At 36.6% G+C, this 23,673-nt stretch overlaps 2 protein-coding genes across 3 annotated transcripts; both read left to right on the forward strand.

The window, feature by feature from the left end:
- The first annotated feature begins 148 nt into the window (after positions 1-148).
- Positions 149-14,237, forward strand: LOC135773441 (nuclear GTPase SLIP-GC-like). 2 transcript variants are annotated; one of them, XM_065283019.2, is made up of 17 exons: positions 149-271; positions 352-580; positions 675-875; positions 3,539-3,733; positions 3,882-4,060; positions 4,151-4,190; positions 4,454-4,531; positions 5,745-5,832; positions 5,920-6,047; positions 6,132-6,293; positions 6,981-7,144; positions 7,410-7,524; positions 9,680-9,788; positions 9,994-10,127; positions 10,220-10,298; positions 10,610-10,666; positions 12,060-14,237. In XM_065283019.2, exons 1-16 carry the CDS (start codon positions 165-167, stop codon positions 10,663-10,665), a joined length of 2,064 nt encoding a protein of 687 aa, XP_065139091.2. In that variant the 5' UTR covers positions 149-164; the 3' UTR covers position 10,666; positions 12,060-14,237. The 2 variants fall into 2 exon arrangements, with proteins under 2 accessions (XP_065139091.2, XP_073668821.1); XM_073812720.1 differs by lacking the exon at positions 12,060-14,237 and having other exon boundaries at positions 10,610-11,018.
- Positions 14,238-16,477: 2,240 nt separating this feature from the next.
- Positions 16,478-18,720, forward strand: LOC135773444 (uncharacterized). Its single transcript, XM_065283033.2, has 6 exons — positions 16,478-16,679; positions 16,955-17,006; positions 17,100-17,218; positions 17,300-17,532; positions 18,015-18,087; positions 18,596-18,720. The coding sequence occupies exons 1-6, from the start codon at positions 16,478-16,480 to the stop codon at positions 18,718-18,720; spliced, it is 804 nt and encodes a 267-aa protein (XP_065139105.1).
- Positions 18,721-23,673: the final 4,953 nt, after the last annotated feature.

Genomic DNA, 23,673 nt, shown 5'->3' on the forward strand with positions numbered 1-23,673 from the left:
AATTATAGACTGACTTTGATTGACTTACAGTACCTTAAAATGCCTAATTTGTGTGTGTGTCATGATACGATAAGAACTCAAAATCATTTTGAATTACCACAGTATACTAAAGACTGTTTACATACTTGCTATTATAAATTGTATTTTATTCATGGAACACAGATATGGACATAAAAAAGAAAGCAGAGCAGATCATTGAGAGAGTTAACATGAAAATTCAAGCCATAAAGAGCACAGACCACACAATGACTACATTAAAAACCTACATTTTGTAAGTGTTTAAAAATGTTTTACATTTCATTTGCATTTCATTTTGAAGACTGTGTTCAATGACGTCCTCTCTGTACACAGGGATGCCATTTCAAAGATAAAGAGGATGGATAAAAACATAAGGAAGGAAACTATAGGAATATTTGGAAGAACAGGAGAAGGAAAAAGCTCCTTATTAAACGCAGTACTAGGTGTAAATTTGTTACTGCCAGCTGGTGGTTTTGGTGCATGTACCTCTGTTATAACTCAGGTGGAAGCAAACCTGAATGACTCAAACTACATAGCTGAGATTGAATTCATTTCTGAAGAGGTTTGCTAAGACTTTGACTCAATAAATTAAATAACACAGACTAAAATAATGGATGTATAACGTTTGCTTACTTGTATGCTGTGTACTTTTGTAGGAATGGGAAAATGAGGTTGCTTTATCAGATGAAAATGAAGATGGGGAAAATCAAATGACAGAAACTATTAAAGATAAAATCACTGCGCTGTATGGAGCCGATGCAAAAGGAAAAACATCAGAAGAGCTTAAGAGAGATGACAAATATACTCAAATTGATCAGGTTTTGTCTATTAGGAAGAAGACAATCTCAAATCAAAATGTAAGTTGTGAATGTTTTTGTAAAACTTATCACTGTAAAAAATATGCAGCATTTTTGTCAGATCAACATATATTTTATGTTACTTTAACTTAAAAAATAAAGTGAAACTATTTCAACTTGATTTTTATAAGTTAAAACCAAAACTTAACTAGTTTAAACTTCATACTGCAGTGTAAATAATGTTTCTATAATGTAATTTTTGAATACAAAAATTTGGTATGTCCCCAGTTATTGTTAAGGGTTATGGAGGGGATGTAACAAAATTGGGCAGCCTGGTCTCACTGTTAATACCAACCCGTTCTCACCAAGATGCGTACAAATGACACGCAGTGTGATTATCGTGCAATAGATACGCCAAATTCCGATTTTGCGTGCATATGATACGCCAGTCCTTCCCATTCACTTATATGGCGAATCGTTTCGTGACGTTTTATTTATTTTTCTCATTTGTTTTCTGTTTTTTAAACCATTTTCGCTTGGGTTTAGGGTTAGATTTCACATTTGTTTAAGCAGGTTATTTAATATACAGGTTTCTCTAAGTTTTTATCTATATTTAAGCCATGGTCGCTTGGAGTTGGGGTTAGAGTTGGGGTTTGGGTTAGGATGTCATTTTTATATAACAAAAAGTTGTTCTAACCCTAAACCCAAGCGAAAATGGTTTAAAAAACAGAAAACAAATGAGAAAACAATAAATAAAACGTCACGAAACGATTCGCCATATAAGTGAATGGGAAGGACTGGCGTATCATATGCACGCAAAATCGGAATTTGGTGTATCTATTGCACGATAATCACACTGCGTGTCATTTGTACGCTTTTTGGTGAGAATGGGTTGGTTAATACATAGTATTTACACGTAACTATAAAAAACAAAAAACGTATTTTTTGTATGTTTAAATAGATGCGAAAACGTACAATGTAGACGGATTTACAACATTTAAACGTAGCATTATTACGTTTTGACAGCTAAAAAACGTAAAACATTTACGTATCTTTCATTCCATAAAGATTACTGTATAATTAGCTTTTAACCATTTTAGCGATATGTTACCACCTTAACCCTACCCCAAACCTTACCCTAAACCCAAATCTTACCCTAAACCCAAACTCTTTTTATACAAAATGTTTAAATACGTAATGTATTCTTTTTATATTATGCAACGTAACAGAAAGATATGTTTAGAAACATATAAGTAACAATATAGAATTCAAAAGATATTTTAAGGTGCTACAGTCCTACGCAAAACAGTTTATAAAAATCAATTTAACGTTACTGTTTAAAAAAATCATAACAGACAGACAAGTGTAATCACAACAACTTATTTATTGCAAATATTAAAATCAGTACCAAAAGTAGTTAAAATGACGATGTGCTGCAGCCGCGGTCCTCTCTGGAGTATATGAAGTAAAGTAAAGAGAAGTATTAAAGTTATTAATCCAAGAGTTTGATCAGCGTTGATCCGGCTTTCCTCTGTCACGGCGCGCTTTTTTCATTTCAAACGTACACAAACGGAAATGGAAATGATGCAAATATGTCACGTGGCACTCAAAGAGCCAATGAGCTTTTGATATCACTGCCGTAAAGCAATGTGCCGTAAAGCTACTTGAGGCGGGATATTTGAATTCACATTAATGAACGCGCGATCTGACTTTACGGTTGCTGATGAGAACTCTGATCAATATCGCTGGATAAAGGGTTGAATTTGTATCTGTTCCTCGCAATCGTATGAATTTTGAAGATGTGGATTACAGCAAATGAATAAAAGTAACATCTTTTGTGAATTTATGTTGTAATTATTGCTTAGTAGTATTAATAACGTATTGCATAAAAGACAGGAGGAAACGCGTTTTTGTGTGTCATCGCAAACAAACTTATATAAATACAGAAATGCTATTCCTTTTAAAGTTTTAAAATGTTAAATATTGTGAAATTCTATGAATATCATAATCATTTCATTAGGTAAATAGGTAAACTGTCTTAAATAAATAAGTCAGAAAATATGACTGAAAACATGTCATTGTTATGAGTAAGAAACGCCAATGCCCGCGATTTTAATATTTTTGAATAGGGATAACTTACGTACAAAATTTTACGTTTGTAAATCTGAAAATACGTAAATAATTTACGTATTAGTCCTGTCAAAACGTCGATATTGTACGTTTCAGTGTGTTTTAAACGTAAGTAAATGTACGTATTTTACAACCACACTGAAACGTAAAAATACACACGTATTCTCATGAGATCACGTTGAATTGGGGGCTTGTCCGGGATAAACCTGGGGAGGGATAGTAAAGAGAGAGAGAGAGAGAGAAGAGAGAAAAACAAAATGGAGACACCCACACAGATGTAACCCAGACAGCAGACGATTCCGGGCCGGAACTGGTCCGGACTCGTCTGTTAAAAAATTTGTGTTAATCAGCACTAAAAGCTCGTAATCATAGTGGAACCATTTTTAGTGCTACACAGCACCTATGAAGAATTATAAGTGGTGATATAGAACCATATGGTTTTATACAGGTGCTGCATATGTGCTTCAGCACTAAAAATGGTTCCCATATGCAGTGACCCACTTTTAGATCTACAGTAGTCTATTTAAAACAATTTTTTTTAGAGGATAATATAATTGCAATTTTCAACCTTCCTTACTGACTTTTTCCAACAGCTGTTAAAGTTTAGCCACGAGGTTGCTCAATACATAAAAAATAATGAAGCAAAACCTGGTGGTTGGTACTGGCCGCTTGTGAAGAGCGTGACAATCAAGATCCCAAACCGTCTTGAACTCTTGGAGCACATTGTCCTTGTTGATATCCCTGGGACTGGAGACTCCAACAAGATCAGAGATGACCTCTGGAAATCTGTAAATAATTATTTTAAACACTTTTCTTTAAGTATTTGTTATTGTCTGTGTTAAATTAAACACATACTGTACAATCTATTATTAATTTCAGTTTATAAAAAAGTTAATACAGTACTTTACTCTGTTTTTATACTTATACTAATTATAGAAACTAAAAGACTGCTCATCTGTGTGGATTGTAAGTAACATCAATCGAGCAGTTTCAGACAAAGACCCATGGGAAATAATAGAGCACTGCATTCAAGACTTACAAGGAGGAGGAGAGTGCAAGCGTATAAACTTCATCTGTACCAAAACTGATGATATTAATCCAGATGAATATAATGAGTTAGAACATTTCTACAATATAAATATCCTTAAAATAAAACAAATACATAGTTGGACAAGTAATATATTTGTTTTATGTGTATTTTTTAGAGATGATTGGGGTACCAGTGAACAAATAATTGGATCAAAGGTTTGCTTTATTTATATTATCAGGTTAAATTTACCGACTTGTTATTTTCAAGTACTCTATTTTCAAGAAATTACCAAGGTGTCATTTAAAATGTCTGATATTTTATATCAGGGTAATGTTTGAAATATTTGTTTGTTTTACAATATATAAGTTACTGAACTACTTAGCACAACAGCAAATGACAAAGTCAATACTGCTCTTATATGTATTTATCATATTAGATAATATTTTCTGCATCCTCTCATATGGTGATTATTTTTCAGAAGAAAAAATGCCTAATTTTAAGAAACAACTACGCAAAGGAGAAACTTCATGGAAAATTAACTGAAGCTAAAAACAAGGTATGACATCAAAACAGATACACTGTCAGAAAAATGTACTAGGAGGAACAAAACATTAAACTGTCAAAATAGGTCAAAATGATAAAGATAATATAGAGGTATAAAAAACTGTACCCTAATGTCACGTTCACACCAGACGCGGAAGAGGTGGCAAAAATGCGCTTTTCGCACGTGGTTGGACGCTTGAACATTTTGAGTTTACTCACTTCATTTGCGCGTGAAATTCATCGTGACATCCACGCGTCATGGAGGGGCTTCTGTGACTCCGCTCACGTCACTACTAGAGCAAGCTCCTGATTGGTTAAAGCTGCGGGATTCTCCGCCAAAGTTCAGATTTTTCAACTCGTGTGTTTCCCGCGGCAACGCTCAATTCGCACAGAATGCCGCCATCCGCGCCTTCTGCGCATTGCGCGTCATTTGCGCATACTGTGCCGCAGGATGCCTAATTGTAAATCACTTGCGCTTGCCGCCTCTTCCGCCGCTGGTGTGAACGCCACATTAGGGTACCATCCGCAGTGATAGCCAGTTGTACCTATAAATGTACAGTTTTATGTCTTTTTAGTGTTTTATAAACCCCAGAATGTTACAGACATGCAGATTTTTTGGTGATAATCATACTAATTTTTGTGATATTTGCAGTGGAATTGTCTGTAGCACATTGTCCTACATTCTTACTTAGTATTTTCTAACTTTATTTCTAGTAAATGCATATTTAGAATATACTTACAGCAAAGACATGCATAAAATAATAAAAAATCCAAACAACTGTGTTTATAGGTTTATGCTTGAAATAAAATAAAAAATTACACACAATGTATTTTGATGTAAAAATGTATTGACGTTTTTGGATTTGTTTCAGCAGTTTAAATTGCCCCTCAGATGGATTTTTTAAAAATCACCTTTTATTGCAGTGTGTAATCAAAGTCATTCAGCTGAAAGTGCACAATAAAGTTGTTGTCTTTCAAAAGGAGTTGACTCTGAACCGCTTTAACAACTCTCTGGTTATTCGAATCTTAACTCTGTTACGGATCTATGTCACTACTAACATATTTGCTTTATGCGTGCCTATAACCGGTTCGATTCCCAAGACCAATATGTTGGCCTTGAGCAAATCACTTTAATACCAGCTGCTCCCCAAGTTTGGGTTCCACACTTGACAAAACATTTTAGTTTAAATTGATGATAAATGATTATTATTATGAATATTTTGCAGGATTCAAAAAAGAGATTCATCACTGATGTTTTTACTGTAAGTTCTAAGGCATTCCTTAATGAATCAGTTCTGGAAGCAACAGAAACAGGTATCATTGTTTGTATGTGGTTTGTTTGCCATTAATCTTAAATTGTTTAAACAATGAAATAATCGAATACATTTGAACATATGTTAGAGATCCCAAAGCTGCAGAATGTCCTCAGGAATCTTAACAAAAACATCAACCAAAGACTGACTAGGGATTATGTCAATGAAGCAAAAGGAGTTTTGTATTTAATCCAGCAGGATGCAAATAAAAATATGGTATGAATCACAATTGCAAACATTTTTACAAACTCCCCTAAACATCTTTAATTTATACTATTGTAATTATTGTGTTTTTATAAGACAAGGACAAAAATCCACAATGATCTGCAGAAGAACCTAGAGAAGGCTCTGAAGGACTTGGATTGTAGTATTGACTATAAGAAGCTGGAACAATGTCTCTCAAAGGGCGAAGAAGAATCAGTGAGATTATGTGTTCAGACTACACGTGACATGATATCAAAAGTAAGTGGGATTAAGTTGTTTTGAACGTTTCACACTGTAAAAAATATTACAGTAGCTGGGGTGCCCAAAAATTGGTGTTTAATAATTTTTATAGTTAATATTGTAATTTACAGTTTATACGTTTAATTTTACATAAAATCTTGTGTATTTTTTATGTTTAGCAAAGAATGTTTACTTGAATAAAACTGTAAAATAACATATAAATACAGGTATTGTAAAGGACTGCTATAATACAAATAATTGGCCTTGAAAGTGCAAAAAAGTATAATTATTAATTAGGTGTAAATTTTTTTGTGTACAAATTTAATGACAAAAAATCTTTTACAGATCATTAACGTTAAAGTTATGCCCATTTTTTTTAATATTTATTTGCTAATAGCCTTGGTAGTCTTCAAACGACTGGTGTAGTAAATGACACAGCTGGAATGGTGAAAAAAAACCTTTCCAACTAGATCAAGAACACTCTTGAGAATGTATATAGTGTAATAATTTTTCTTTAAAACTGGACATTTCTCGAATATTCACAGTTACATGTATTTCCTGTTATTTTTGTTAGATATGCAAATCTACAGTATTTTTTGTTCCTTTATAAAATTCTGGATTTCAAAAAAGGTAAAATCAGTCAAATAAAACAAAGCAAGAATTGGTTGAAAATTTTGTAAAATTAGAACGTTTCTTTTCTTTTAGGTTCGACCAAAAGATAACAGAGGATTCCATAAAATTTATAAAGCTTTGTGTGTGAAAGGAGGATGCTACTGGCCAAGAAACTTTGACAAACCTATAGATTTGAACAAATGTTTGACAAAACACATGTATGACAACATCGATGAGGAGTTTAATTTGATTTTTCCGTGAGTTTTGGTATTTCCAAACTGCTTTTATTATTTTAAATTTGAACTATGACAATAAACATTTTGTGGTATTTCTAAGTACAGTTGAATTTTATATTAGAATCTATATTCAATAAACAAAATACATATTTTAAAAGAATGGCTGAATAAGGTCATGATACAGAAAGATGTTAGAAAAAAAGAATCAACAGCACTGGATTGACTTGATTATAAATTTATTTTGTTTTTAATCCAGTCTTGCTGTTGTTTATTTTCATGGTTCCAGAGTTGAGGACACGGACAAGACGATCAAATCAATGCAAGCTCAGCTTGATAAGTTCACCATCATCTATGATGTCTCCCAAATACCACCATGGCAACAACACATCATTAAAACACAGGTGAGTTCAGATGTCCAATGTTTTTGTGCTTTCTTTAATTCATCAACAACATCTACTGTACCTGTGTGCAGAGGCGTCATGCCCATTCAAACTGAGGGGGCACTTGCCCCCTTGGTTTTTTTGAGCCAATGGATTTTGCATCCAACCTCAAAATCAAATAAGCGTCCATTAATCTGTTATTTGACTTTTAATCTGTTTAATATGCACAATATTATACATTCTGTGCTGCATCCTTGTCACTTTTCGGAGATTTTCGCCGTTTTGATAGTGTTTTGATCATGTTACATTACTTTTATTCTGGCGGAGTTAGCGCAGTCGCAGACGTCATCAGCGTCTGGGCGCGCTCACGAGCTCTCTGCTGTTGCTGGCTTGCTGCTGTATTTGGCTATCTGAACAATTAAAACGTGTTAGAAACGCTCACAACATTTCCAAACCCCAGTATGGTAATGTGCAGTTTACCTCCTCTGTGTAGAAAATGTATGGTTTTAAATGTGACCGTCTCAACGTTATATTAGTAGAGATTCATCTTCTTGGCACAACGCCAAAGTTCGCCAGAGTTCACGCGGGCGCGGAATCTCACATGCTCACATATGAGGTAAAATTTAATGCAAAAATCCGTTCCTCTAATAATTTTATCTAAACATATTTTTTTAAAATCATTATTGAACATTAAAATCAATCACGTGGATACAGCTTATGTCATTTTCGTTGTATATATACTTTATGGATTTAAAATTACATTAATTTTATATGATAATGCAGTTGTTGTGCAAAATGCATTAATGACACAATTAAACAAGCCATTAAGACTTAAATAAATGAAACATGCCGTTTCAGATATATGATGCAAATGTGTCATTATTCCGATTGAATAGTATTTTTGATATTAAAGTTAGTCATCACTTTTCTTTTGGAGGTTTTTGCATGAAAGCAGGGGTTTTCAGATTGTTAGAAATGTAAGTGCCATGGAAAAGACTGAAAGCTCTATAATATTTCGTTTGATGTCCGTGTATGCACAAATTTCTGTGAGCTGTTGACACTGTGCCCCCTTAAAAAAAATTGGTGCATGACGCCCCTGCCTGTGTGCATGTGTTGCTTGCGTTTCACATGCACACACACAGCACAACAATCCACATAATACAAACAAATAAGAAAATAATAAAACATAAGAGTAATGCACACAATCAGTCCTGAGACCCGCTCAGTTGGCGCCTACAACGTGGCCTTTATTTAACAGTTTAACTGCCTGGTGCAGGAAGGTGTTTTTCCCCCGTTTTTAAAAATCGCTGGCATCCTGAATCTACACCCTGAAGGTAGTTTTTAAAGTTAATAAACAGAGTATGCCTATTTGTAATTTTTAAGGTCAATCCTAGATAATGATGTGTGTGACCTTTATGACAGAGGACATAGCATGCAACGACTTGTTTAAAAAAGCAGGCTAAGAGTTATTGAGGCATTTAGATTACTTAAACATTTAGATGATGTACTGTAGCTAAATTTAATTTATAGAGAAACATGGTTACTCATACATAAACTGCAGGACAAATTTTTTACTGAAAAAAAAAATGCCAGTAAACGGTTGGCCATAAATGATGTAACTGTAGGAATGATAAATGATATGGAAAGTATATAAGAAAGACGTGTTTTGTCTCTTTCTCATTTAAAATATTAGACATAAGTAAAAAATTTTATATATTTTCTCTCTCTCTCTATGCTGATTTTATAAAGATTACAGTTCAGCTTAATAAAAAATAAAGACCATGTGATGATCACAGGAAAACTGAAACAGCTAATTTATGGGAATTATAACAAAGTAGTGGGTTTCTCTTAAAAAAAAAAAAAAAAAAAACAGTTACCTGGTAATGTAAAAAGGGATGTTGGAGTATGAATAGCACAAGGAACAATTTTAGGAAAAAAATTGTTTAAAAAAAAATAATTGGGTACATTTATTTAGAGTTTTTCTTAACATGATATCATATTTGGTTCCGTTTTCCCCCACAGTTTAAACTCACTTAATCTCTTGACATGTAGAAATTAGAGATAACCTATATTATTTTTTAAAACACAATCTATTTGTTTGAAATCTTTTATATTTGAAACATTGTTTTAACATTACTATAATTTGTTTATCTGTCTAATTCAACACTCTGAATAGGAAAATAAACTGAAGGCATCACTAAGTAGATATATTGTTGAGAAAAAGAAGGACATCTACTCATCAATCTATGCAACCATTTCCAGCAAAATGGCTCCTGGCTACAAAAGTAAATCATTGTTAATATGCACATAAGCAAGCTTTTTTTAAATGTCTAAATATGGTTGCACAAATTAACAATCTGTTAATTATTTTTAGTATTTAAAAATTCTCTTCCCTACCCCAATGTCATTTTCTAAACATTTAATATTGCTTGTGTAAGACAATTAAATTGTCATGAAGATGGAATGAATATTAAATGTTGTCTGTTACAGAAGCTGCAGAGGTGAAAGGTAAAGGAGCCCTACAGATGATGGAGGACATCATATCAGAAACAACCGAACAGTTAAAACATCAAATGTTTAATGAGGCTAAAGTGAAAGTACTTCATATGTTCAATGACTTGAAGGTATTTTATAGCCAGACTCATGAATAATCAATGTTTGAATTAATGGCTACATTTTTTTGTACATAATATTTAAATACATTTTGCACACACAGCTGAATATAAAGAAAACCCTTGAATCTGAGCTAAAGAGATCACTGGAGCTCTCGCTTTCAGCCAAAATCACCCTGTTGGGTAAGAAATGAATTAATTAATATCAGCAACCTGCAACCCACTTCCGGTACACATCAAAATAAATGTAAAATAAAAAGTGATTTTGAATAAATGCATCAAATGCAAACATTTAAATATTGTATTTAAAGAGCCCATATTTTCTTTTTACCCAAATAGTCCATTAAAGGTTTTTATCGGTGTGTTTGCCCTGGAAATTGAACCCACAAGCTTTTTTACTGTTATAAGAATTACACATATTTTGATGTGTTCCAGCTGAATTCATTAAGCCAATCTAAACTGACCTAGAGCATTATTTTATGTGTTTTCTCTAGATGTCTCCAGAGAGATTCAAGAGTTGGATACACTGTCACAGCATCTGTCTGTCTGAGGTTTTTGATGCTGATTTTGTGCTCCTTCAGGAGTATTATGTGTTTTTGGTTACACTTTATTTTGATAGTCCACTTTAGACATTCTACTAACTATAAACAACTTTGCAACTACATGTCAACTAACTTTCAATAATTTGCAACTATACGTCAACTAACTGTCATTAGAGTATTAGTAGACTGTAAGGGTTGGGGTTAGGGAAGAGGTTTGGGTTAGTGGAATAAGTTGACATGCACCTGCAAAGATACTTATAGACAGTTGAATGTCTGTTGAGATATCATCACAATAAAGTGTTAGTAGATATTAAGCAGGCAGTTTACTAATTCTCTAAAGATTGGTAGTTGATAAGTAGTTGCAAAGTTACTTATAATTAGTAAAATGTCTAAAGTGGACTATCGAAATAAAGTGTTACCGTGTTTTTTTAGGGGCCAAGCACCGAAGGCCTATTGGAATTGTACTTTCGTCTTCTTCTTAGCCATTGGTGTCTATGGCAGCCTTATGAACCGTATGTAGGAAAATGATGAAATTTGGCACAGTTGTAGTGGTGGTCATAAATATTCATGTGGCCAAAAATATAATAATATATTTTAATAGCAGTAACTCTATAGCGCCACCAGCAGCTCAAAAATTAAATGTTCAAATGGTTACAACTGGTGATCCAGTTGATCTATGAAAATTCTACTTAGTACACTCCTCCTTCAAATTTGGTTCAATTGTTATGAATTTTGGCACATATAATCTTTGCAGTGAGCCACACAGAAATGACTTAACAGAATTTAGATTTTTATCTTAGTTCAAACGTAATAAATGCGAAAACTTAACGAGGTTGACGCAAAAAAAATTTCAAAAGCTGTATCTCGGTCATTCCTTCATCAATTGAAACGGAATTTGGTACACGTCATGTCTACCATGAACTGGGGGTCCATGCCAAATTTGGTGACTGTGCCACCTATGAGTCATGAGATATTAAAAAAGGCTTTTTTGCCCATAACTTCTGAATTGTTTGTCAGAAAATTACGTCTACGGATTCCTTGGCTCATGCCACATCTGTGGATGTGTATTATGCCAGGTTTGACCGAACCGCCTGTCCGCCATTTTGAAATTTGTCATAAATTGCTTTAACTTTTGAAGTATTGGATATATCGGCACAAAAATAGGTAGGGAGCTCCGGCAAGATGTCCTGAAGGTACCTGGGAAGTCAGAGTACTGCTTATAACTTCTGAATACTTTGTCTGATATTAATTTTCTTTGTGAAGTTGTATTAACTGCTTTTTGCCGATTGCAACGATACCTCATTTGTCATTTTCCATCATTCTGTTCATATGTTATTGTAAGGCATATGGTAAATGATTTTTTTCGCTACTCCTTTTACAAATTTTGTTTATTTTATGCCAGGTTCTGCTTGTAAAATGTTTGGAGCAATCCGCACAGAAATGACTGAACAGATTTTTCTGGCACCTAGGATTTTTTTTTTTGAAATACTGTAAAGTTGACCGTGCCTGTGACGTTGTCTATTTGGCTTAGTTAATTACTGTATATCACATTTTATAGCGTTACTCTACAGAATGTTCTTCTTGTCTTCAATCTCACTTGAGCTTTTTGATTCTCATATACATTGTATTTCTGTTATTTCTGCTCTGCGGTGTCATTTCTGCATCTTTGGTGATTGGCATATGTCAATGCTTGCATTTCTGTAATCTCTTTTCTGCTGCCCCTTGAACTGTGTCAACTGACTGGTGCATCTAGTAAGGCACATGCTAAGAGATTCTGAGTTCTTGGCTACAAATTCCGCCTGAGGCAAGTGTTTATTTCTTCTATTAAAGTTTTGTTCTTTCTCACCTATTCTTCTCAACCTGTCTGTAGTTCACATATGTTCTATTTTTGTCATGTTTTCGGTTGCTTCTCTGCACTGCAGTGGATCTGCTTTGTGATTGCTATGCCTTGGGTTCTTTGTGTTCTTGATGCACCTTGGTTGCTCAAGGCGCGCTGGGTGATTGATACATTGTATGTTTCTTGCTGTGCTTTGGGTGCTCATTGAGCTGAAGGTGCTTGGCCCCGTATCGCTGCTTGCAGCTATATTTTTAACTATTTCTGATTATTGTTTTGCATGTTTCAGTTTTTTTCTTTTGTGTTTATTTAATTGATAGGCTGTTAACTTAAAGGTATAGAATAGTGGAAGTTTATTATATGTCCATATTAAAAATTCTGCTTTCCATTTTAGCTATTCCTAAACATAGCAATAATACGGTTTGTTATATACAGTAGTTTGTTATTCAGCTTTATTAGTGAAAACCATGTGTACAGTGTGCAACACTGATTTTTAGGATTTCTTGCTTCCCTTTGAGTTGCAGAATAAAGGCATACATTCATGATAAATGCATATGAATGTACAGTTTGTCTGTTGTTTTACAATATACTTTTAAAAGCTATAATTTTGCAAATTATCCGTCAAATTATTTTCCGTCGTTTCATGTTTTAATGATATAATTGTTTTGTTCACATTTTCATTTCTAATCATGAACTTACAAGACGAGCGTTCAAGTTCAAATGTTTTTATGAACAAATCAAATCATCAACAAACACGTAAAAATCTGAATTGAACTAAACTCATGAAACTGTGTATCTGAAACCATTTTGTGTAATAAACACATGAAGGCAGATTAATGCAGACTATTGTCATATGAATGTGATACTTGAATGGTAGCCAGTGCAGTGTTACTATTTGGGCTTTTGTGATTGTACTTTGTACTATCTTGTAAGCACTCTTGCAGCTGCGTTTGGAACCAGCTGAACCAGTTTACTAAAGCTTATTTATATTTTTGGGTGTACACAGCTAAACCATCTGACCGACAGTGGCGTTCCAAAACAAAAGTTTTACAGTATAGCCCTCATTACAGCATTTGTTTTATTTTGATTTTAACCCATATTTCATTTAGTTCCTTCAGAGTATGAAGATTGCACCACAATCATACTATTTTATTATGTTAAATAGATGGATTAGATAATATCTACTTGCTCACATTTCTATTTTACAAAATAAACAAGAAATGTCATCAGAAACATGACATGGCAGGCATCAGATGTTTTACTGCTCTCATGCAAAATGTGAGTTCAGGAAAAAACACAGATTACAAACATTTTAGTAGTTTTTGTTGGGTATATTACTGATCATATACTGTATTAGTATTACACTGGATTATTGTCTCTATATAAGATCATGATGACACTCAGTAACTTTCGTTTTCTCAGTAAATTTTTGGTTTCTTAGTTGACTTTCATTTCCTCAGTTAACTTTCGTTTCGTAATAAAAAGGGCCCAGCAGCTGCAATCTTGTCACTATGCCACCATTGTTTTCACCACAATTATTGAGGAAAACAAGCAGACCAACAAACACTGCTTGTTGTTAAGACCAACAAGCAGAGTACATCATTTTAGATTAGGGGTCCAGCTGTACTTTGCTTTAATAATAAAAAGTCAAATGTGTCAGACCAGTACCAATGTGAAGAGTGTACGTCATCTCAAATAAAAAGTTTTTGATCTAACTGTATAAAAATGTCAGATGTTGGGAGGGCAAATGATCTTTGAGCACCTCTTTGATGGGTTTGTTGATTGTCTCACTTTTTTGGTTTGAGCAAATAAAGTAATCTTTGTTTGGCACCTGGAACCTTTGCCTTTGAGTTTTTCTTATGAAGATTTAAGCTAATACTTTTTGCCACTACATAACACCAGTTACTAGGCTATGCACTTCACAGTTTATTTTTTAATTTCTTAAATTCATGTGTAATTATTGTTAAACAAAGCGAGACATGTTCAAAATATCACCATACTTTTAGACCTGACAGACTGTTCAAATGATTCATGCCTTAAGGCTTTCTTACATCTGAATACAGTCATTGAAACTAGGAACAATATAAGGTAATAAATCCAACAATAAATGAGAAAAACATGAAACCTTAAAATAAGTCATGGCACGAAATAAGACAAAAAACTAATGAACCAAACAAAAGCATAGGATGGATGCAAGCTTATGAAGATAAAACAGGGTAATGATGTCAAACCGAAAGCAGTTGTGTTGTGACTTGACTTTCATGCACGTAATCTAAACCTGAAAGCAAACACAAAGCTTTTACAGGTAAAATGCAAATACAGAGATCCAAAATATATGCAAACACTTCTCTCTTTTTTCCTGTAGATTAACATACTACTGACAATAAACAGAGAGATGATTTGCTGAAGTAACTATATCTACTGAATTAATGTATAAACATATTCATTAGTAAATATATTTCAATAAAAAAATCTATATGTGCAAATTTCCAGTACTGTACAGTATATTGGGTGGCATCATTTACATTAATCTTGTACATTTATCCATGTTGTGAAAAATACCAACATCTACACTTACATTTTAGGAAAGTCAAAACTAGAGAAACTTTTTTCAAGCTCTAGCTTTTGACTTTTCAAAAATACACAAAGGCAATTTCAAAACAACAACAGTTTTCAACTCACTCTTTGCGTCAACAGCCCTACCCTCATGAAAAACATTTCTTAAAGGAGACGTATCAAACATCCATGTGTCTGTCGGTGATGTGTGAATTATGTCAGTATCTATCTATCTATCTATCTATCTATCTATCTATCTATCTATCTATCTATCTATCTATCTATCTATCTATCTATCTATCTATCTATTATAGATAGAAATTGCTTATTATTTTTTATAGAGTAGTGGATGACTTGTCACTTTAATGGGTTGGCAAATTCATCTTCACAAGCTTTCACCTGTTCTCCATGTCACACCCCTGCAGACAAAGCTTCCTGGTGTAGCTTTTTACTTTCACATAGCACTGTTAGCTTAACAATAGCATAATTTCCCCCACAGCCATTTCTAGAACACGGACAAGGTAACTATTTCATCAAATTATTATTGTGCTTGTAGTTAAAAGTGAGTGTATGTTGTATTAAAATGTACTACTTCTTTTTTAAGTAAGTTGACCACACCGTGTCTGTAGTAAAATTTTAAGACTTAAAAGCCTGTATTGTGGTCATTTTACAAGATGTAATATACAGTAAGTCTCCTGTGCCCACTAGAATGTGTCTATGAAGTTTCAGTTCAAAATACCCCACAGATTATTTGTTATAGCTTGTCCAAAATTCCACTATTTGGGCGGGAGCCTTGGGCTATACGGTCACATATACAATTTAAAAGACGGTCACACATACTCACAAACGCTCTTTTAATCAAATTGTGTGTTTATTCAGTTCAAAACAAGCATCTGAAAGGGTTACACATCTTTCTGGGCTTTGAATCGGTGGCAGAAGGAATTATATCCACACAAAAAAGGCTTTTTTACTTCAAAAAGTAAACAGTTGCACCAAAATAGTTCATATTAGTTAATAAACATTCATTAGGGACTTATTTCCACTGTTTGAATATTATCTTCATTTGCATTGAATATAAATGCCTTTTCGATGTGCTATATGATGATAAAAAGGGAAAAGTGCGAGGGCGGTAAAAGGTGAATTTTAACGAGGGAGATGTGTTCTACAAGCCTTATAGCCACTACAAGCCACTATACTGCAGACACCAATGAAGACATTGAGTTTTTTGTGTCTCTTGTAAACTTCAGTGGTCCAACCATACATCGGTGGGCGGAGCTAGTGTAGATAGACACTCATCTTTTTGACAATGTATATAATAAGCTATATCACACTCCTAATTTGAGAGCTATTGCTTTAATATATTACAAATCTTCAAATATATAATGAAAGTTTTGACTAAATGCAATTTATTTATTCTTTTTATACAGGCCATGTATGCCGTTGTTGTCTTGAAAGATTCAAATGAAGTGATGGTGGCAGCATCAAACTGGTTGACCGCAGACAAGACCCGATGTTATTGGCCACCATTCAAATCACCAGATAAAAGTACAGATGCTCTTATGAACAGAATTCAGCCTTTAACAGCAGGAAAACCATGGGAGATGCTAAACATTCAATTTATTGGAGAACATGGTAACATAACTATTCTAACAGTTTTATCTTATAAATAATGTGTATAATATATTTAGAGTGACATTATATTTCTGAATAAAGAGGGGTGGAAATCTGATCATGTAATTTTATGCCTAAAATCATGCTCAACAAAATTTTTAACAGACACAATTAAACCGTGTTGTTTAAATATATTAAAATTTTTTAAACATAAAAAATTATCAGCTTATATCTATAGAAGAGCCCCTTTTATTGTTTTTAAGTTCTCAATTAATGAAATATTTGTGTTATTGTAGTCACACTGGAACAGGCTCAGAAGGCAAAAGATGTAATTAAACAAACATACCGGTATGCTATAAATGTACACATCCAATAAATCATTTCTTGAAAATTTGACCTATTTAAAAGTTTTAACATTATTTTTTTATGGGTTCTTCCTAGTATCACGGGGATTGTAAAAAAACCAAGACTTGAAGATCCTCAAGAAATGTCCAAAAATCTGTTTAATCAACCATCAGTACCATCCACACCTACATCTACATCTACAATGCCAGCTGATGGTCAGTCCACTTATTTTAGCATAATGAAATGAGAATTGTCATTTTATTTACTCTTATTTGTAATTTCCATTTTTTTCACAGACAAGGAAGAAATCCTCCAAATGCTGAGAGAAATCAAGAGCAAGGTTCAGGAAAACTCTACCATGTTAAATAAACTATTAAAAAAAGAGAAACCGGTTTCTGATCCAGCACCCAGCAGCACAAGCACGCCCTCTAAAGACACTACATTAAACTTAAATCTACCCCTCAAAACATTTGAAGATGTGGAGAGAACTGAACAAGAGCTGAAAAAGGCAAAAATGCGCACAAAATATGTGAGTCCACACAACATTTAAAGAAAATGTATCTAGTGAAAGATAAAGTACAGTTAGCTGGTGACCTCTATCACCATAAACATGTTTATACTGTATCAGCTGACTGAACAATGTCCTTATTATTACTACATATAAAATAAATAATAATGGTCATTATTTACATCATATAACTTCATGCTGGTCCAAGATCGTATGATTTAACGTCTTCCAAAGAACACAATAGTGATTGACAAGCTCATTCCCTTTACTCTTACTGAATAAAAAGCAGTGTCAGCAGTTTTCTCTTGCATTGAATATCATACAGATTTAAGAACAACATAATACTAGTAAACATGGCAGAATTTTCATTTGGGTAAAATTCAAAATGGTCGATTAAAATGTAAAAAACAATCGGCCTAAGCAACACAGCATTTGAATAAAGTATTACTCAATAGAGCTGTGAAATAATAATAAATAACACTTTCATTTCAATTTCTTCACAGATAAAAAATCTGTCAGGGCTTGGAGGGTTTGTTGCAAAGGATGTGACTAAGAATATAATGCAGCGCAAAAAAGGTATTGTATTTGTAGTAAAACTAGGGTAATACAAATCGTAATCAATCTGTCAAAAAAAAAATTATCATAATAATAAAATCATTAAATCGTGGCTAATTTTCCTAAATGACTAACTATACAAAATGATACCTGTTTGAAAGACGGAGATGCGCACCTGTCAATCAGCTATTACATAAGAACGAGGCCAGAGACGAACGTGCTCATAAATGGGAGTAATATGGAATAATGTATGCATCTTTGAATAACTGTAAGAATTTTACATTTAAATATAATTTTTGTCATATAAAGTTTTGAGAGATAATAATGTTTTTTCCACTGTTATTGCTTATTTTAGTTAGTGCGGTTAACAGCGTGTTTGGCACATTTGCCTCAGAGTTTATTTCAGTAATATTGCTGTTTTTCCGATAATAATAATACAATTTACATGTCAATCCTGCTTCCTTGTCTGTTTATTCATTTCATTATGCTGTTATGTTAAGTTACGTGTGGATATTAATTGCCATATGAGACGTTCATGTGATGACTGGATGTGGAAATCAGGAAGCAAATGCAGTACTGAATGAAACACAGTTTATTAAGACAGATGACACAGATGATATGGATGAAATGGTAGACAGACAAAGGCTGCGGTGACAAATCCTGGTGCTCGTGGGTGAAGTCAGGTGAACGGATGAAACCGGATACACAAACAGGCAGACCTTCACGCGAAGACGAGACCACAGGAACACACGAACACGATAACACAGGCAAGACACGAAGCGTAATCATCTGGCAGTGAGAGAAGAGAATGAGTGAGTATTTATGCCGTCTGGGTAACCACCGCCAGCTGGAGTAAAGCAATCACGCACACCTGCACTCACTCAGATCGTTAGTGATCAGACACGCACATGCACACTTCAGTCATCCAAACAAACACAACACAGAAAGTCACGATGGACTTATCCTACCGTGACAGTACCCCCTCCCCCAAGGACGTCACCTGACGTTCTCGGGCTCCTAGACCTGTGATGGAAATCATCAATAAGGGAGTGATCCAATATGTCCCGGGCAGGAACCCAACTTCTCTCCTCAGGACCGTAACCTTCCCAATCCACCAAGTACTGAAATCCGCGTCCCCTCTGTCTAGCGTCCAGAATACGATTAATCGAATAAGTTGGTTCCCCATCTACGATACGAGGCGGGGGGGGAACCGGGACAGGCGGATTAAGACGAGATCTAAACACGGGTTTAATTTTGGAAATGTGGAAAACCGGATGAATTCGTCTGTACACAGGAGGGAGATTAAGGCGGACTGTTACTGGGTTAATGATCTTAGCAACAGAGAACGGGCCGATAAATTTGGGAGTCAACTTATTCGAGACGGAACGCATCGGAATATTCTGAGTAGAAAGCCACACTTTTTGACCCACGACGTAAACGGGAGGCTTCGACCGGTGGCGATCAGCCTTAGCCTTGGTGCGCAGTCTCGCTTGGAGTATAGCCCCACATCTGACGCATCGACCTCCACTATGAACTGGCGTTTACGATCAGGGGCCACGAGAATCGGGGCTGAAACGAAGCAGCCTTTCAGTTTGGCAAATGCAGTCTGGGCTGCATCCGACCACCTGAACGCCGTACTAGGGGAGGTCAAGGCGGTCAGAGGTGCGGCTAGTTGGCTGAAATTGCGAATAAACCGCCGGTAAAAATTGGCGAACCCCAGAAATCTATGCAGGGCCTTGCGAGACTCTGGGGATGGCCAATCAACCACAGCCTTAACCTTCTCCGGATCCATACGGACACCCTCAGTCGAAATGATGTGCCCTAGAAAGGAAACAGACTGTGCATGAAATTCGCATTTCTCCGCCTTGACAAAAAGCCCATTCTCTAGCAACCTAAGAAGCACTCATCGTACGTGTTGCACATGTTCCTGGAGAGACATATAAAAATCAGTATGTTGTCCAGGTAGACATACAGAAACTGATCGACCATGTCTCGCAACACGTCATTAACGAGTGCTTGGAAAACTGCTGGCGAGTTGGATAATCCGAAAGGCATCACGCAGTACTCAAAATGGCCACGAGGGGTGTTAAAAGCAGTTTTCCATTCATTCCCCTCCCTTATGCGGACCAAATTGTAAGCATTACGTAAATCCAGTTTTGTGAAGACGGAGGCTCCTTGCAACCTCTCGAAGGCCGAAGACATTAACGGCAAAGGATACGTATTCTTTACCGTAATGTTATTCAACCCTCGGTAATCAATACAAGGACGCAAGGACCCATCCTTCTTACCAACAAAAAAGAACCCCGCCCCCGCTGGAGATGAAGAAGGGCGAATGAACCCGGTTGCCAGAGAATCAGAAATGTATTTCTCCATGGCCTCCATCTCAGGAACAGAAAGAGAGTAAAGTTTGCCTTTAGGCGGAGACGTACCTGGCAGTAAATCTATGGCACAGTCATAGGGACGATGTGGAGGTAGAGAAGCGGCCCGGGACTTACTGAACACTCCCTTCAGGTCATGGTCCTCAGCGGGCACGTTAGTTAAGTCCATCGTCTCCTCCTGAAACACAGACGCAGAGACAGGTACACAAGCAGAGACAAGACAAGACTTATGACAAGCTTCACTCCAACCGGTGATAGTACCCAGCTTCCAGTTGACAGACGGGTTGTGTTTGAGCAGCCAGGGATGTCCAAGTACAATGGGAGCCAGAGGGGAAACCGTAACAAAAAACTGCAAAGTCTCAGAGTGGTTGCCAGAAATACAGATGGTGACGGGGTCTGTGACGTGGGTGATGACAGATAACTCACTTCCATTGAGTGCGAAGGGTGATATGGGTTTGGAAAGAGAAGACAACGGAACTTGAAGCTTACGTGCAAAGTGATGATCGATTAAATTCCCCTCGGCTCCCGAGTCCAGTAGTGCGTCACAGGTGAGATGTGTATTACGCCACCGCAGCTTCGCCGGGAGGAGGGTAGATGTTAGAGGGGTCTTTGCCAAAGAGATTCCACCCGAAAGTAACCCCAGATTTACTCCCGGGCGCTGCCTTTTACCGGACACCGATGGAGTAGGTGTCCGGCCTCTCCACAGTACAGGCAAAGCCCCAGTGATCGACGGCGAATCCTCTCCTCCCGGGAAAGCCGAGCTCGACCCACCTGCATGGGCTCCGGATCGGACAGGGAGAAACCGGCCGCAGTCTCCCTCGACGAGGGCGTTCTTTCCAGAAAGGCGTGGGACAACACTTCATCGTCGTAAGCAGGAATCGTTCTCAATCGAATGTCCGCTCGGATGGCAGCATCAATAAGTCCATTAAGGGAGGCTGGGACCTCCCCATGTTGCAACTCGCGTTGTATGTGGCCGGTTAACCCATGCAGGAAAATATCCCACTGCGCCTCCTCATTCCAATGCGTGTCCGCCGCTAGCGTGCGAAAGTCAATGGCGTAATCCGACACCGACCGTGTACCCTGACGCAGATCAGCCAACTTCCTAGCGGCGTCTCTTCCAACTGCAGATCGATCGAACACCTTTCTCATCATGGAAGAAAGAGCCTCAAAATTCTGGGTACACGGTTCGTGATTCTCCCACACCGCTGTTCCCCAACGCGCCGCCTTTCCCGTCAGCAGGGATAACACAAATCCCACTTTACTCTCCTCCGTAGTGTAGGTCTGGGGCTGAAGGAAAAAATGAAGAGAGCATTAAGCCAGAAATGGTCTACAACATTCTGGATCACCTGCGTATTTCTCTGGCGTGGATAATTTGGATTCCTGACGGGACGCGCTCGCGGGTGGTGTAGGAGGAACAGACGGTGTGGGTGGCGCAGTGGGGAGCGTCAGCTGTTGGATCGCCTGGGTGAGCTCGGACACCTTGTCTGTCATATCCTTCATTCCCCGGCTCAGTTCCTCAATCCGGCTATCCTGGGTGGTGAAGCGATGTATGGCGGCGGTGATAAACTCTTCAAACCGAGCCGGGGAACCTTTACCTGCTGCTTCCATGCTGGCCAGATGATTCTGTGATGACTGGATGTGGAAATCAGGAAGCAAATGCAGTACTGAATGAAACACAATTTATTAAGACAGATGACACAGATGATATGGATGAAATGGTAGACAGACAAAGGCTGCGGTGACAAATCCTGGTGCTCGTGGGTGAAGTCAGGTGAACGGATGAAACCGGATATACAAACAGGCAGACCTTCACGCGAAGACGAGACCACAGGAACACACGAACACGGTAACACAGGCAAGACACGTAGCATAATCATCTGGCAGTGAGAGAAGAGAATGAGTGAGTATTTATGCCGTCTGGGTAAGCACCGCCAGCTGGAGTAAAGCAATCACGCACACCTGCACTCACTCAGATCGTTAGTGATCAGACACGCACATGCACACTTCAGTCATCCAAACAAACACAACACAGAAAGCCACGATGGACTTATCCTACCGTGACAGTTCATTGCTGTTATATACTCTCGTCTAATATTCAAATCATATGCGGAATAATGTGTGCATCTTTGAATAACTGTAAGAATACAGCTCCTTTGAAAATCATTTTTGTCAAAGTTTTGAGAAATAATAATGTTGTGAGGATATTTATTGTCATATTGCAGTTAAATACACTTGTCTATAATATAGAAATCACAAAGTAGGAAATATATACTGGAATGTGATACCCTTCTAATTTTTATTTATGATATAGCCATAAACCTTTGCAAATGTTCAGATTTCCATTCATGTCCTGACCACCAGGCTAGAGATTTTAAACATACTTAATCCACACTTACTAGTCTATCAAATAGTCTATCCGCTTGATGGATCCGACCGCATATGTACTGCAATAGCATTCAGCTGCTTTTTACATCAAAGGCCGACAGGCTATGCCATTTGGGGAGGGGCCGCTCACTGATCCCCCTTTATTTTTAAAAATCCTAGACATGGTTGGACCTGTCGAACAGGTTGAGCACTTTAATATACTGTGTTGAGCAAAGAAGCTGCACAGTTTGACCAGCGGGAAGCGGCCACACATCAGGCCGCCAGACGGGGTTGCTATATAACTCAATGTATAACTATCATCAGACCGGCCCTTGCAACCTCAAAACACTACCGCCCACCGGGAAATGTCCCGACTCTCCCGATTGCCACTCCGCTACTGCCACCTACTATAAATTAAGACCATGACCACAGTTTGTCAAAAGCAAGAGAAAACCAAGACTTAGGACCAATACATGACCAAGAGCAAGTCAAAGTTCCGAGTATATGAATATAAAAAAACTAATCAATAACCAACCCAATTATTACAACCCATGGTTGAGTAACAATAACATAGCATTAGGTATCTTTAACCCAAGTTTGTGTTCTGTCCTGTACCCCAGTTTTTTGGGGGTTAAAAAGGTTTGAACCCAGCCCGATAGGTTGTAAATAATTATATTCTGGTTGGTTTTAATCCATTGTTGGGTCAAATATACACATTTTCTGGGTTAATTTACTCACATGATACTTCTGCTTTGACCAAACTGTTTGCACAATGTATTTATTTGTATGGTTGACTGAGTTTCATGCAGTTGAATCATCACTCTCCTCTGTTGTACTCTGGCAGTCAAAGGTCGGCATGTATGAT

The sequence above is a fragment of the Paramisgurnus dabryanus genome, chromosome 19 (assembly GCF_030506205.2).
Source record: "Paramisgurnus dabryanus chromosome 19, PD_genome_1.1, whole genome shotgun sequence".
NCBI lineage: Eukaryota > Metazoa > Chordata > Actinopteri > Cypriniformes > Cobitidae > Paramisgurnus > Paramisgurnus dabryanus.